Here is a 17,272-nt window from a genome sequence, read left to right as displayed (position 1 = left end):
TTCTTCCTCTTTTTAAGTTAGAAAATGTTTTCATGAGTGAACCAGTCCGGTAAACAACCGCGGTGTGTAGCAACTTGTCATCCCATTTTATGAATGAAGCTGAACTACAATATTTTTTGAGGGTTACAGCTCTTCACCACATGGGATTAAGGGGACGGGAACATTTCCAGGCTCTTGGCAGGGCCGGCGAGCTCTCCACCACGAGGGATTACCGAAATGAGTGATGAGGATGTCGCTGTGATGTCTTTGATATTTCCTCCTGCTGGCGCCAAGCACGGCCTCGTCAGTCGCATTCTATGATTACCTCTGAGCTGCCTGCACCCAATCATAATTAAGGTGATGAAGCCCAGCTGATGAGACGCTGCATTGCCGTATTGTAGAAGAGATGTGGAGAAGAAAACTTGATCAGAAGTTGCACATTTTCAAAAGGATGCTAAAAAAAAGCATTGAGGGAAACAATATGTTTAGCAAGATAGAGAACATTATGTCCCCAGACTATAGGAGACTATTATTCACCACACTCCACCAAAGAAAGGCAATTTGATGAGGCGAAAAGTGCGAGGTGCTTCAGATGTGACCACTGTGCCATCAGTTGGGAATCCCTATTCCATTTTTCCACCACCAGCTGGTTAATCTTCTTCCTCTCCAGCAGCTAATAGGAGTCCATACTTAATTAAAACCGGACACAGGAGAAGCTGAATGGGTCACAGCATCCTCGAGAACACACAGCGCTCTCTGGGGAGCAGCGAGCGTGAAAGCAAATGCTGGAACACAGAACAGACTTGTGTCACTTTGAGATAGAAGCTCGACATCGGGACCGTTATTTCTCTTTTTCATACATGTTCAACGTATTTTTGTTGACCATGAAAAACTTAAGTCTGAGGAGGGAAGAGACAAAATATCGAGCAATGTTCTGAGTAGCATTTAAAGCAAATCAATGGATGACAATATGATTAATTAGGATTCCTTGGTACAATTACTGCCAACTAATGAGAAGAAGAGGATCACTGCTCTGATGCCTGCAGCTTTCTCACAATCGCCTCCTTTTTGCCGGCGTCTGTCTGCATAAGTTTGTTTTCCCTTTGGCTTTGCTGAAGAGGATAAACATGTTGAAAGTGACTTCTCCCTGAGCTGCTCACTTGTCTCAACGTCTGGCATGATGGGAAAGCTTAGGCTCTGTTTGCACTGAAAGACTAGTCAAAATAAATGGTCAATTGACACTCTTTCCTGTTGTGTGCTGTGAATCACATTTGGTGGAGTGTAAAGTAATCTTTAAAATCTGATCGGGTTTAAAAACGGCAGCATTTTCTCAGTGTTGGAGAAACCACTGCGATGGTTGCATCGAACGCAGCATCATTCTTTGATGTTGGGGATTATTAGAGTCGACACATGATAAGTGGCCTGAGCAGGCAGCACAGGTACTGACAGACAACAAACAAACTGCAGCGGCTGAAAAACGCCCTCTATATATAAACTGGGACGAGCTAACGAGGGACAGGGTGCAGCTGGTCAGACAGGTGAACAGAATCAGGTGATTAACTATGAGGGAGAAATATCAAAGAGCAGGAAAAATGACAGGTTCTAATGCTAAAGGAATATATGACAACTTTCAGAAATACCTGAACAATATTCATGAATACCATTTATCTTAACGGCAAACAAAGTTTATAGTAGAAGAAGACTTCTCTCGAAGTCCTTTATACATATTGTTAATTTCCCAGTTGAACAATATGTAAGTGATGTGTAGGCTATATATATAAATGTGTCTACATGGATATGGAATTGTGTGTATCTATATATATATATATATATATATATATATATATATATATATATATATATATATATATATAGGGTCACAAATGTATGTGTAAATATATATGTTTGGTGTGTATCTGCATGATTTATTTTTAAGACTCAAACATGTGCAGTCCGGGGAGATTAATGTCCTCCTTCATGGGACAACCAGACGTGCCTGACACTAATGACCACTGAGTAGACTGCTCACTGTCTCTTTCATTTTATGTTTGTGCTGAAACACCAAACCGAGCTGCTTCATCATCACCACCCTACAAAAGGTCAAATTCAAGACATGTGGAGCATTAATAATTGGGGTTAAAGGGTAATGTGTTCATCAAGACCCCTCATGTGTTTGGTGCCACTTTACTTATGAAGTCATGGTACACTTGTTTACAAGGACATAGTCACCGTGACATCGCCCATTGGGTCCATTTGGTGGACTCAAGTTTGGTATTTTGGCCATTGCCATCTTTGTTCTTTGGAACGAGAAGTGACACGAGAGGGTGGAGCGGAGTACAACCGAAAGCTGAATAAGACATTTTTAGGTGACCAATATGTTACAATTATCATGAACTGTAAACACAATGTGAAAGGGTTAATGTTCTAAGATGAAAACATGGAGAACTCCCACACCGTTGAATCCGTCACTCACAAAGTAGAAGATTTGAAACTAGGGATTGTGACCATAAACTCATGTTTACAATATTTACTGAGGTAATAAATCAAGTGAGAAGTAGGCTAATGTTCTCATAGACTTCTATACAATCAGACTTCTTTTTGGAACCAGATGAGTCATCCCCTGATGGCCTTTAGAGAGAATGGAAGTTTCAGGCAGTGGCTTCACTTTTCAGAGACGGAGGTTGCCTCCACCTAGTTTCAACCCTTTCATTGTTCAGGTTTTAACTGTTAAGGACAACCAATACATAGATATAAGGAAAGTAAATAGGCTTTCCACGTTTCCTCTGTGCAGCAATATGTAAACTCACATTTAGGTTATCTTTTAAGTAACCTCTTCCAAATAAAGTGTCCAGCATGTTACATCCTCCACTCTGAGTGTTTTTCTGTTCTCAATGAACGGTGCAGCAGCCACTGCAGCTTGTTGTATCCTGAATATAAAGTAGAGATAGGGTAACTGTGACTCTTCCATAACCAGCTTGTTGACTATACTTAGTGCACCTCTCTTTAAATAATGTCTCACCAGCAAAGAAACAATAGAGCACCAAACAGTAGCTGTTAGCGTGCTGTGAAAACAAGTGTGACATCTGCAGTGTTTCCATCCAAAACAGGCGAAAAGAGAGGCGTAGACAACAAGATATATGAAATCGATTTCCATGTTGACCTGGAGTTACAGATTATCAAATGAAACATCATCGTATTCATGTGTGGACAGGCATAACCTTTATTCTACAGCCAGAGGGTTTCCATGGATCAGCACATGTGGAGCATGATAATCTGTTCTTGTTGGACTTTGCGGCACTGCCTAATGCTCCCCGTCCCTCCTCCGGTCGCTGACTGCCACTGTGTGGTCGTACATATTTAACACAATTCTGCTGCAGTCAGGTTTTAAACTGTGTCAGAAATAAATTAGATTCTTGCATCCCACTCAGACTGTAATGGTAATACTATATACTAAAGGGACGCCTTAAAAAGAGGTCTAGGGAGAGTTTAAAGTAAGTCTCACATTGTTCCTTCCAGAAACAAAAGAACAGGTTGTTCTATGTATACCTGCTAATCTTGTCTCAGGGGTAAAATAATTGAATCTAGCTTGGAAAAAAAGCAATTCTGTTCTACCAACACTTCAGACTCCATCATCATTAAAGAAAAGAGAAAAATCAAAAAACACTTTTTTGATGAAAGCAGCTACAGGCAATGTGCTACCTTGTATTTCTGAGGCCCTTTTGTTGTTTGATGGTGTATTTTGCTGTGTTTCCATGTCGCTCCATGACAGCTTGGCTGACATGGCGTCAGGTTTTGACATTTAGAGTGGGGTTGAAATGGTGTTTTTTTTAATCTTTTTTGAAATATCAACAAGCTATATAACAAGAGATATCATTTAACACCAGCGATCAGAAGTCATACAGAAGATATGGCACATCAGTGGCCTTTAAAGGACCAGAATGCAATGCTGTTTCATATAGATTGACACAACCAAGTTTTTTACAAAATAGTTGGATAGTTGTATTTAAGTGTTCACAATGCCAAGTAACAATCTTGCATTCATTCTGTGACAGTTGCAGAGAGGTATTTTGGGAAACTTAAAGCACATATTGCAGAATGCTTGTTTCCATCCACTACTGTAATTTTTAGGAGTTGGTTCATCGGGATAAGCAGCAGGAGGCGCCAATTCTCCTTAAGCAGAAAACCAATAAATAATAGTGCTGCAGGGGTATTTCTGTAGGCCAATCCTGGAATGTTAGCATCACAGTGGTTTCCTCAACAAAATACAGATGGGAGTTTTCCATTGGAATTTAGATTATTCCAGAAGCCCGTTTTGTTGCGTTTTGTTTAGCAAGATAACATTTGTTGAAGCCTGAAAGCAATCAGCAAAAGTAAGATGCTAACGTTAGGCTATAGGCAAACTACACTGTGGTCGCATAAGCGTGAGTATGTGCAACAAGGCTGTGAAGGCGGACGAGTCGGCCTGATGACGCAATCTCATTCAGCCGCTTGTTAGTAACCACCTTTTTTAAGACTCGTAAAAGCTTCAAAATTCACAATAGTGGTATTCACAGGTGTACTGTATTTCATATTGTAGAACAAAACTTTAAAATCTCTTGAGCTTGTGTTAACCACAGACCTTAATGCAGATATCCAAGCAAAAAAACATACCACAAACCCATTGACTCCGAGACGAGGGAACCGGATTGCAATTCATTAATTTCCGGTTTTGAGGAAGATATATAGATATGAATATTCAAATTTTTCGTCATTTCCGTTTTTTTATGTGCAAATTGAAAATCAAAACAGGTAGATGGAAACACACCCAGAGAGTAAGCAAACAAATGACAATATCTAAAAGTGTGTCGGTAAATGAAAACAGCTTTTTACTTTAATGGTACATATCATGGGTGAGTGACATGGGCAGCACACTGCGGTGGTAGGGCAACCCGTAGGCGGGGCTCATCCCTGCGTGGTGGAAGCTCTCCACCTTGCCAAACTGGCGCAGATGGAAGAGCAAGGTGAGCTTTCGGGTCATGGTCCTGAGCGCCAGGAAGGAGGCCAGGATCTGGGCGAGCAGGAAGAGGAGGTAGAAGGAGTGGACGGCTCTCTCTAGAGGCAAGATGATGATTCCCTCATCGGTCAGGAAGAACAGCAGCACTGGCAGCTGGAACATGAAAGACAGCAGCCAGAAGGATGCCAGCTCTGGCACCTGATGACAGGGAGAGAGGAAGGGAGGCAGCATTTTGGATTGGTGCACGGAGGCGATGCAAAGATACAGTAGAGCAGTCAGGCATCGAGTGCTTCGGTTATATCCACATGAAAGCACAGAGACACACACACACACACACACACACACACACACACACACACAAATACCTGCACGTACACACACAAACTCAATGGACAGTTGTTGCCAACGGCTGATTGTTTACACATGCAGGCAGAATACTTAAGCAGGCACACTTCCTCCGCTGCCTTATCCGGGAGACAAGTCCACAAAAGAGCTTTGAGTTGTGGTTCAAGGAGGATGTTGGTTTGGATTACCTTTTCTTTAAGGTTGCCAATGTAGCCCAGATAGAGTCGGACCAGTTCAATGACTGTGAGGAGGATCATCCCGGTTATGAGCAGAGCCTGGTAGTACCCGGGAAGATAATAAAACTGGAAATAAAGCACAGCAGGGATGTCAGGTATAGGTATTAACACATCCTTTTTTCACTGGGCAGACAAACATACCTAAAAATACTTTACCCTGGTTTGATCCAAGGAGGGTTAAAAGAGGAGTTGTCACGCCTCTACAACACACGAGCAGCCGAAAAAGGCTCAATAGCTGGCGTGCGATCACAGAACGTGAGGACGATTGATTCGCTTCACTGAGGCATCCTCGGGGAGGGTGTCATAGTAGTCTACTTTTATAGGTGACACAATTATTGAATAAAAGAACCACAAACAACTGCTTTCTATTAGAAAACATTCAATTGTATATCGGCTGCCATCCATTTGAGTGCTAAAATTGTCTTAGCATGTTAGCTCAATGCTGTTCCAACTGGCTGAGCATGCTGCAGTGCACCAACATGCTGCACCTCCTGCTTGTAGCACACAGTCTATGTTATAGACACCGAAATGTCTTGTAAATTGGATGCAACGTTTTGTACTGTTTTTGTTATCATTGCATCACTAATACTAGCTTCTTGTCTTATATTTATTACCTCAGGCAATGTCTACCTCACTCTACGGAATGCTTTCTTTTATCTCATTTATTCACTCTCTCCTGGATTTGGTGTTAAAAGAAAATCCTCAAAAATCTGAAATTGAAGGATCTAAAAGATTTGGATATTGCCAGCAAGTTCAATGACTCCCTCTTTTAAAAGGATTTATCAGGGTTTTGTTTTCTGATTGGTATTGCTTCCCTACCACCCAACTAACCTTTACTTCCAACATGAAAACGGCAGAAAACCACCAGCAGGGAAAATAAAACATGTTGAAGTACAGAAGCATCTGGAGGGGAAGGTGAGAAACCAGCTCGTTCACCACTGCAACACAAATAACAACAGCAGGCTGTTTAAAGATATATCTGTGATTCACTATTAATGTTTTCTTTAACTCATCATACCAGACAGCTGCTTGGAATACAAGTTTCCACCATTTCGATTTCAGGGGTCTGTATTGCAGACATCGTTTGCAGAGGGTAAACAAAGTAAAGTACACCGCTGATGAAAAGGGACCTCTATTATAACTAATCCACAATTAACGGCACTGCAAAGGCTGTTCAGTAAGCAGTTAGCAGCCAGTAAGCAGCATTTTTCAGCTATTGATGAGGTCAGGAAACTAAAACTTTGTCATATGACTTTTTAAAGTGACATAAGACAAGTAATACATCTTCAAAAAGACCAAAGCACGCCAATAGAAACTGTTTTAAAAATTATCATAACATTCGACAATACTCGAAAAGTCAATGTATATATCAGAATTAGTTTGAGTTACACATAATAACAAATGTTCTCTTTTCTGTATCATAATGTATTCTACGATGTTGTTTGACATTGTACAGCAGTAGACTATACTAATGTTGTAAAACAGTGTGTGGATGCAGTGACCAACCAGAGGCGTCCTCCTGCTCCCTGGTGAAGTCGCTGTCTGCTGTCCTGTTGTTGGTGAACACAGAGCCTCCCATATAGGCCAGACCGATCTGCAGGTTCTCGGAAACAGGTGAGTAAAACACAGGCATTGTGGGTAGAGCCGTCGACCATGACCGAGCCGAGGAGTCAGGAGACGATAGCGGTCCAAAACTGTGCTTGTGTTCCAGTGTCTGCTGCCAATCCTGCTCGTCTTAAGTCACACAAGAACAACAAACGCACGGAGGATGCAAATGGACACACAGAGACGCATGCTGGCAGACTCCACCGCTAATCAGATTATAGCGAGGGAGGCGCGCTGAGGATTAGGGTGAGACAGCAGCTTGTGAGTTTGTTAGGAAGTAAGCGGCCGTTCATAATGCACAGTCAATTTGTTTATCTCGAGAATTTTGTATCTATTTAAGGGGACAGTTCACCCCAAAAATAAAAAATATACATATCTGTAGTGCTATTTACCTCATTTTGTGTCTGTGGAATGTCTTGAGTAACCGGGACAAGATTTCTGGAAAAAGACATTGCGGTTGAGTTTTTAAAATGTGTTTTTCGGGCACTTTGAGCACCACAAGCCGAGTGCCATATATAGTCCCATTATTAAAGATGAGAAGGAGGAAATCTCTACTCCTGATACCTCCAAAAGGCAACTCCCAACAAAGCAATCGACATTGATAAATAGTAGTACAGATAGGAGGAACATTTTCAAATTTTGGGCTGGACTGTCCCAATTAAGCTTTACAGAAATATAATATAAAAAGAATAGAATAATACAGTTTATTAAGGAAAGGAAAACTCAAATTTTACACAACAAATATAGTCTTCTTATTACTAACCTCATATTTCTGTTTTCAGTGTGTTAATACTCTGTGCTGTTTTAATATATACCATTCAAGGTTGATAGTATGGAAACATCAGGCACATCAAAAGCATCAATCCACTCATCGAGGTCTTTTACAGCCTTCTTTTTAATTTTTAAAACATATAAACAGAGTGACATTGAATAGCACGCTGCACGCTGCACCCAGCCAGCAAGTCCTCAGAATGGTGCCTGGCCTATCGTTTTGGCCTTGGGGCCCCACTCGTCATTAATGTGACCACGGGTGCAGCGGCAGAGTTCGGCCACAAGGTGTCATCACAGCTCGTCCCTGGGGGGGAGCAGGGGGAAATGCTGGAACTCCTCTGGCACCTCTTCCCCTTTCTGGGACCTCTTGTAGAAACCCAATGAGTCCAACAGGCTGCTGATCTCCTCTGCCTTCATTTTCTCCACGGGAACAGTCTGACGTGTCGGGAGGGAAACACACACACACACACACACACACGCACATGCATTTGGACACATGGTTTGAGGCTTAAAGGCAGCAATGCAGCATAAGTTACATGTTTGCAGAGCAGTATGTGTTTGCAAACATACAGTATCTTCGGATTCACTTCAGTTTATTCTGATACATTAATTTGGTTTTAAAAATTTGATTTTTCTTAAAACTTGTTCAGTCTCTGATGATATATATAGTTCCCTCCTGCACATTTATTTTTCATTTATTTGTTTTCAATAATTTAGTCTCTGGAATAAATCTTCATATAAAGTCAAATTACAGTCTCAAAGGGCGCCCACATTATGAAACAATAAATGAAAACAAGAAACATTGGAGCCTTAATGTGACAAAAGAAAAACTCCTACTAGGCTTTATGAGGGAAGATAAAAGGTGGAAACCTCAAGAAAGCAGTAAAGTATGAGAATAGTTGACTTTAACACCACAGCAGGGGCTCTTTGTGCAAGAGGCTGACGCTAAATACATTCATCAGTATTAGTTTCAGTGGAGTTTTATTGGCTCATACTGGCCTTAATGCAGATTCATGTTTTCACACTGACGAAGATTAAAAGTCAGTGGGAAACACTGAACAATTGTAATTTCAGGACATAAAAGTGTATCAACTATAGTGCTGTTCAGTACAAAAATATTGTTCATCTGTCAGAAACTTCAATTTATATACTTTCTTACTCTCCCCATCTGTTTTTTGTTTTTTTTATTATTATTTTTTGTAATTCTGTCTCGCTCTTTCAAACACACTCGGGTCTGTGTGACTTGGCATCTGACGGAGGATCTGAGATCAGATGCAGCAGTCTTATTACTGAATGTGTCTCGACATCCTGGAGCTCCCCAGATAAGCCCCGTCACAAGGCGGATGTGCCAAAGACCCCCAAACTCACGTCTCACCTTTACAGCCTCGTCCTTTTCATTATAGAATATCAGACGGGGATTCTTCTCCTCCGATGAATCGTATTCCAAGTTGTGGCTACACAGGAGGGAACGGATCAAGGGAAACAACAGGTAGGCAGTGTGGTGAAGAATAAAGCACATCCATCTGTTTTTGCTCGACTTTAAGGCTCACTCAACATGATTGCTACTTGGAAGCGTTTTGGGGAAAGCTCACAGAGCTGGCAACAGACTTGGCAACTTGCTTGAAACATTGTTTTGCTCATGAAAGAGGTCATGAGAACATCTATGTTTTTTTTTGGTTTTTTTTGGAAGGTCAGGTCTTAACGAAACAGCCTGAGGAACAGAAGAGCACAAGGATACTATAAAGCCCAGCGCTCCATTAGAAAATGATGGAGCTCGGGCATTTTCTTTATGCCTCATCCGACCACACTGGGAGCCTGCAGGGACGACAGGAACGACGGTTGTTAAAACAAATAGCATTGTGCACGCTTCCTTCTATGAGTGATCAAAAGGTGCCAGAAACAGGTTTCGTATCTCAGTAGGAAGCATGCTGACATGACAGCACATGGTTTTATCCCTCATCTTACTCATGCCCCCCCCCTTCGTCCACTGTCCTCCTGTATATAATTTATGAGACCTGGCAAGATATGCACATGTAAGTTTAGATTTCTATCTGTACTCACCAGCAGTTTACCTCTGGCAATATCAAGCTTCTCTTCGACCGCTGTGTCGTTGTTGCTGTCTGATGCGCTAACAGCGAGGGCAAGAGTGAGCACCACGAGGGCCCACATTTCTCTTTTACAAGTATCCTTGAGTGCTTTTGCCTGAGTTATTACCAACAATATGTAACCCTTTAATCCACATGGACAGTTTCTCAGGGTGGACTAGACCATGACACATTCCTGTAGGGGAGCAGTGCCCTCCTGTGTTAGATTCTTTAGTTTCTTTGTTGGCTTTCTACCACACAATCTTTATAATCTGGGAAGTAGGTCGCTGGTTAGCCGTATTGTTATTTTGGCTTTTCTCGTGGAGTTATGAGGCTGTTTTTGATCTCACAGTGGCCATGCAGAAAGACCCCTGGCTTTATGGTTTATAGTTTCTTCCACATTAGATGTCATCGGGGGTCCAGAGAAACCGCACAACATCTGTGCTCTTATCACTTTTTCCCATGCAGTTAGGTTGCAGGTGGTTGATGGCCACTCAGAGCCAGCCACGCTCTCATAGCTGCTGCACAGGTGTCTGCACGGTTCCTCATTCCACACAACATGTATATTTTAGGAAAATATTATATTCACAAATGTAGAACACAAAACTTTTTGTAACAGCTAAGTAACACAAACTGCCACTCATGTGAAACTCTTATGAAACACACATTTGTGTGTTTAGTAGATTATATTAAGTTAAATATATTTGAACTAGTACAGAACGCTATTCTTAATTCTGGTCATCGGGTAGGATTCCGCGTGAAATAAGACCAAACAATTTACGGCACGCAGGTTCAGCAGGAACTCCAGCGGGGCCTCCAGCGGGGCCTCCGGCAGCGATCGGTTTCACTTCGCCGCGCTGCCGGCGGTCCCCGCTGGGAGCAAACTCTGACACCACATTGCTGGAGAACCAGGCCATATTTCTGGGCCCACCGGAGGGAAGGGAGGCACGGGAGAACCAGAACCAGGACTGGGTAGACTGCTAGACCCTGCTGCAGTAAAACAAGAAGTTTTCCAAAAGAACTCTAGCTGTGCTCAGAAACACTACCACATTTGTCGACAGGGGCCGCCAAAATCAACACAAAATGAATGTTCCTCGGCTAACATAAAGAAGGAAGGAAACAAGGGGAAAAGAACGAGCAAGGCTCAGTTCAAGAAGCTACCAACACCTCAAAATATCAGTAATCAACTTGTCTTATTGTTAAATGTATGCATTTTACGGGTTACACTTTGTAACTCTGTCTTGCCAAACAAACGCTACACAAAAATGCAGCGAGAAAGCAAATAAATGTATTTCCCAGAATATGAAATAATGTATTTAACTCTACATTCCTGCATAGTTGAGGTTTCTGCCAAACCATTTTCAAACACATTTGTTAAGTTTGCACCAGTGCATTCTGTATCCTGAAGCAGTTTTGCAGACCAAAACATCAGCAACGGAAACAATGAAAGAACATGACAGACCTCCAGTGCATTTCTTTCTCACTGTGTTGCATGAGAAGAAATGTATAATTCCATTGTGTACTTGTGTATGAAATCAGACCTCATGACAGCACAGCACATTTGCACTGCGTTAACACCCTGAAAGGGGGAAAACATCTCTGCCCTCCCAAGTTTACACAACTTCTGGGCTCTGACAACAACAAAAAAGCAAGTACATCAGGTCACCACAAGAGAGCAGCAACACCCACATATACACTTTAAGGTAGTTTGGCGGGTAAAGTGTACTTGTGAATACGTAGCCACAGACAATTATGTTTCCAACAAAAATAAACCATTCCTGCCTGGAATGCTAAAGCAAAACCATCTATCTGCCTCTATCTCTTCCAGACACGGAGCTCTGCAGCGCAGAGTCCTGCGCTCTGCATGTACTATTTGAGATTATGTGTCAAATGGCAGTAAAACAGTCCCCCTCTTTAACAGGGTTTCCTCCCCTTGGCAGCCATCGTAAATCCGTGGGCCTGTATGCTTCCCGAACTCTAGTTATTGTTTCTTTACGTTTGCTACTTTGTGTTTTAAAGTTCCACTGCCATTCCTCACAATGCATGGATCGGCCAGAAGGATTTTAAATAGTTTGATTGAGAGAAAGAAAGGACGAGTCGATGAGAGAGGGGAGAAAGCACAATAAGCAGTGGGGGTGGGGCTGACTCCTCGGTCTATATGTGTGGATGCATACCATATGTGCTCACATTCGGCATGTTTCAGCTTACATCATGTGGTGCATGCCAAAAAGGGGATGTTGTTACGATAAATTTGCTGACAAAGGGGAAAACGCAGTCATTTATAACTAGAGGTTTATGGAGCAGAGACGTATAGACGACGAAGACATTTGCAAAATTCTTACTGAGCAACTTTTTTTCCAGTAGGAGTTCTGCAAATTGCAACACTTGCAGCTGGCAAAAGATCAAACACTAAAACACCTCACTGTAATCCTGCCTCCCTCGGAGAGCTTGTTACAAAGACGCACACACTTCCTGTTTCTCCAAAGCACCGGATGCTGCCTACCAGCCAGCGGGACAGTAGTAGTAGTTTGTGTGTCTGCTGTCTAATGATGTGCTCGGCCATTTGTGAGAAAAAATCGGCTCTGGTGTCTATTTCTCTGTGCTTTTAAAGGGAGACATGCATTTATATATATTTAAGGATGACCAAGGGAGATGAATAAAAATATAACTCTGAGTATAAACAGTTATCTGTGTGTGTGTGTGTGTGTGTGTGTGCTTTTCTGTCTGGAGCCTCGGGGCAACATGGGGGGGAAGCCTGCTGCTTGTCTGCCTGCTGCGCTCCAGTCTACTTATAAAGAAAAGAGGCAGTGTTGAAAGAAGTAAAGGCCATGTGGAGGGTTCCATTCAATGAAAATACAATGCGAGTGTGCTGCGCTGTATACTGTACAGGGTTCAAGGAGCAAAACATTATTTGCTTTACTTCTAAACTTAGATTGTCCAGCACAATACATAAAATAGCATCACATCTGGTTAAGAAAACTAAAAAGTGACTGTGTGGTCATTGTATTATTCTTAGTGTACATGGAAAAACTGACTTGTGTCATTCTGTAAATTGTTAATCTGCAGCATTTGATTGTCATGATATTTCTTCATGGCTGTGACTCTGTACAGATTGAATTAAAACAACAAAGCGATAAAAAGGGGAATTGAGTTAAATGTCTATATGCGTGACACCAACCGAAAGCAAATTCACAGCTCATGGAGTAAACAAGATCGTCGCGGAGTTTGATTTAAGCTTGCGGTTGGCTTGAACCTACGACCTAAAATAAGTGGCTCCAATTCTCCCCACACAGGGAGGCCGCAGAAGGCTGCGAGGCGCTGCTGGCCTTGGCAGAGGATCTGTGTTGTACAGGCACGGATGACAAGGATGGTTTGCTGCCACTGACCTTGTTTACAGGGTCTTTGTTGTGTTGTTGGGGAAGGTGAGAAAAGGCTGAAGCTTTTTACTAATGTTACAGCCTACAAGTAATTACAATAAGCTCCTCCTCAATCAGATACAACAATTATGGTTAGATACTTTAAATACATGTTGGCCATAATAGGTATGTACTTAAAGTAATATCACAATCTAAGAAGTCTCTCTAAACTTACTTACAATAGAATGGTTTTGGCATTTTGGGAAATATTAGCTTTCTGCCAAGATGATTGATGATGAAGTACATGATCCCACGTATAACTGTGAATTGCCATATTTACCCGTGGAGAGAGCCAGGCTAGCTGTTTCCCCTTGGCGTTATGCTAAGCTAACCTGCTGCTAGCCCCAGGGTGGAATCTCATCTGACCCTCAGCAAGAAAGCGAATAAGCTTATTTACCAAAACTAAGGAATACTCCTTCCACCACTTGCAGATATGAATATTCATACCTAAAACAATGATTGTATATTTTATAAGAGATGAACTGCTTTCGACTTTTGATTGAAACACGAAAGTCCTAAAACCCAGAAATGCGGTTCCATCGTCTCAAAGTCAACAGGTGTGTGAGGCAATCCCTCAATCACTTATGCTCTGAATTCTTTTATTCAACACCTTAAAGGATTCACTTCACTCATTTTATGTATCACTTCTGATGTTTGGGATGTAATATTTATATATGTATACACTGATACTGATGTGAAGAAATGACTTGTGCTTTTGAAAGCTAGTGTCCCGTCAGTGTAACAATCTGGGTCCAGGTGCTTTGCTAGCATACAGTCACCATGCTAAAGTGTCCTGCAAATCATTGATGCCTAACCGTCTCTGTGACGCTGCTCTGCAGCTGACCCTGACTTGCCTCCCCGGAGGGGGGCAACTCAAAAAGGTTTCCCTGTGTAGGTCAAATAAGTATCACATTGCTGAAGCAACAAAAAGCTCAATCCACGTCTTCTGTGATCACATGCGAGAGCTACAACCGTGTTTACAATTTAGCAACGAGAGCTCATTTTCAAGAATATAGCGGTGAGAGTTTTCTGCTTTTTGTACAATATGTAGGTCAAGTGGGAATCATTTCACTGACAAAGATTCAAGTGTTTCCATAATTAAATTAGGGAACAGGATAAGGCGATAGTTGGGCCTCGTAGTGACGTCATAGCGGACGTGAAGGTTTGGCGCATGAGGTGGGAAGGAGGCGAAGAGATTTGCACCGATGGATGCCCAGTTGCTGGCCACATCAGTGGAGCCGGGGGGCCAGCAGACAGCAACCGCTGTTCCCCTCCCTCTAATCTGTGTCTGGGTAATCAGAAACACATGGCTCCCCATAATGGCTCCAGTGTTGTCCTGTGAAGTAGAACAGGGCTGTAAGGGTCGGGTACACACCAGCACACAGCCAGTGCATACCAACTGCATGCACAAAAAATATATCCTGGCATCTATATAAAAGCAAAGGCAGCCTCTGTTAGGCTGCTATCAAATTGAGTCCAACCACATAGGCCGTGGATAAGAAGGGTGTGAATAAACTTGACCCGCATGGCCTCTGAGTCATAAAGCAAATCTGATGCGGTTTGAAAAACAGGGAAATGTTCTTGCAGGAGAAAACTCCGCATCGACATGTGTTTCTCAGACTGGTTTTGGCAAAAAAATATTTGGAGTGTAAGTTTGCGTCTCGAACAACAAAGCTGTTGTAAGCTACAGTTCGTCGGTCGCAGACAGGCCTGATTGTCGGGACAGTCGGGGTTCAGTGCATGAAAACATAAGCCATCTGCTTATTTTCCTTGGGTTTGGGCAGACACATTTGGTCTTGTGATCGTTTTCCGTCTCAATATCTGGAATAAGGCAGCAGCGTTCGCCCTCTCTCTCCGCTGCTCCGGGTTGGAGTGAGTGAGAAGCAATGAGGGGAAAAAAAACCCCGTTGGATCAGCCTGTGGAATTATGTGAAAGCTGAAACCTCAAGCCACATTATGAAGTCTGAAGTCCCACTTTACTGCACAGATAGCGGATGGATGGGTGTGTGAGGGAATAAAGGAAGGGGGGAGGGAGGAAGGAGTGAATGAGGAAGGGGGAAAATAAGCTAAAACATGAAAAAAACATGAGAGTTTAAAAGAGAGAAAGGAAAAGAGAGAAAGGAAAGGAAGAAAAAGCATCGGACTGATCTGCTTTCTGTTAGCCATCCAAATCTTCCCCACTAATACTCATTCCATAGAATTATGCTGACAAAGAGGGAAAAGTCCAGGGCAATTTGAAGCCCCAGACAACTTTTTGCACACCCCCTCATGTGAAAGAAAAGGGAAAAAAAGAGAGAGAAAAATCTCCATCTGGATAGAAAACGCAACTGTTGCTTAAATACATTTCTGGATATTTCTATTCATTTCCATTTCCAAATTTACAGAACTTGTCAAGATGAAAACTGTGTGTATGTGTGTTCCAGAAGCTCTACGTCCGGACACTGCTAGAATGATGCATGGGTCCATCTCAAAGTAGTTTGACATGTCACGGATGACTCAAAGTAAGTGGACCTCAAATAAATAGCAGTTTACGGTATCACTGACAAGTGTGTCCATCCCAAACTGGGTTTCAGCTCTTTTGACCTCGTTTACAAACTTTGTTTGTCTGAGCATCTATTTGGGAGGTCGGGTTGTCGGGTTTTTGTGTGGTTGCTCTTAATTAAGAGCTGCTTTTCTTGGTCGGTGGCCTTGCAAGGGAGTTTCGGGTCTATTATAATGTGAGCAGATGTCACTGGAAATCTATAAACACACATTTGATGCTGGTGCTGCCTTCTCTTCCCAATTCTGGTTGTGCGCTGACCTCAGTTCTCAGTGGTTTTGGCTCAAGAAAAGCACCGGCTCCATTTCCAGTAAATGTCATTTCATAGTTACTGCATTTCCACAGCGCTGAGAAACAACATTTAACGTGTGAGGAGGACTGCAATTAGACGGTGTTTCTCGCAGACAGCGCGTCGACAGGGATAAGAGAGAAAAAAAACAGCTTTTTCAAATCTCCTCTGCTCGTTTCAGATGCAGAGAATCCGCCAGGGATATGAGCGCTTTTTTGGGGGGAAAAAAAACGTGCTGCAGCAGACACGCATCTATGTCAGACAGTGAGTCGGTGGTTTGAACACCAGAAGAAAAAGCTACTCTTCAATTGTAAGCGTCAAAAACCTCAGACTCGGTTACATTGTGGTTTTTCAAGAAATATCGTATCTTGGAGACTTGCAAACATTTCAGCAATAGGTTTTCAAAACAAATAAGCGGATTTGCACAGAAGAAATGGCTTTCTATGACCACATGAAATCCTGGCTTTGTTTCTCGAGGACATCTATCCATGCACGCTAATAGACGTTGCTTTCCACTGAATGCCTCTTACAAGATTTCAACTCACACGGAGTAAAGCTTAACCCATTATCCAGAACTTACATGGGCACCGAAAAGCTGCTCTTGACCGAGTCCTCGGCAGAATTCATATTTTCAATCCCTTTCAAGTGTAACTCGACTCCCCTTTCTTTCTGCTTTGCATTGCAGAAAATATTTGTCTTTTCCCCCCTCACTCATAAATTTCTTTCTTCCTCTTCTCGCAGGGACTGAAATGGCTACCAGATGTGGCTCCAATCTGTTCCCGTTGCCATGGAAACACAGGGACTGGAATAGGTTTTCTGAGTCCAGGGCTTTTGGCTGACTCATAGGGCCTGAGTGTTATAGCCTCCACTTGGCACACTGAGAGCAGTCCCTGCTCCAAGTCATGTTTAGACTGGCAGCCCACATGTCATTGAACCCCCGATCCCACACTCCTAACACTGACCAAGTTTTGCATTATCCTATATGGTCGACCCCTTTGTGTTCCTTTTGTGTTGC

The 17,272-nt window shown here is 42.5% G+C and overlaps 2 protein-coding genes across 2 annotated transcripts; both read right to left on the bottom strand.

Annotated features, from left to right (window-relative positions):
* Positions 1-4,849: 4,849 nt before the first annotated feature.
* LOC306697943 (transmembrane protein 17A) lies at positions 4,850-7,186 on the bottom strand (the record flags this gene model as incomplete). Its single annotated transcript, XM_079162051.1, has 4 exons — positions 4,850-5,170; positions 5,506-5,619; positions 6,385-6,491; positions 7,060-7,186. The coding sequence occupies 4 exons, from the start codon at positions 7,184-7,186 to the stop codon at positions 4,850-4,852; spliced, it is 669 nt and encodes a 222-aa protein (XP_079018177.1).
* An 848-nt stretch (positions 7,187-8,034) lies between these two features.
* Positions 8,035-10,138, bottom strand: selenoe (selenoprotein e). Its single transcript, XM_079160834.1, has 4 exons — positions 9,991-10,138; positions 9,668-9,744; positions 9,305-9,383; positions 8,035-8,364 (listed from the first exon to the last, which is right to left on the bottom strand). Exons 1-4 carry the CDS (start codon positions 10,096-10,098, stop codon positions 8,221-8,223), a joined length of 408 nt encoding a protein of 135 aa, XP_079016960.1. The 5' UTR covers positions 10,099-10,138; the 3' UTR covers positions 8,035-8,220.
* Between the last annotated feature and the right edge of the window lie 7,134 nt (positions 10,139-17,272).

This window comes from Pholis gunnellus, assembly GCF_910591455.1.
Source record: "Pholis gunnellus genome assembly, chromosome: 6".
Taxonomy (NCBI): domain Eukaryota; kingdom Metazoa; phylum Chordata; class Actinopteri; order Perciformes; family Pholidae; genus Pholis; species Pholis gunnellus.
This window is presented reverse-complemented; position numbering and strand designations above follow the sequence as displayed.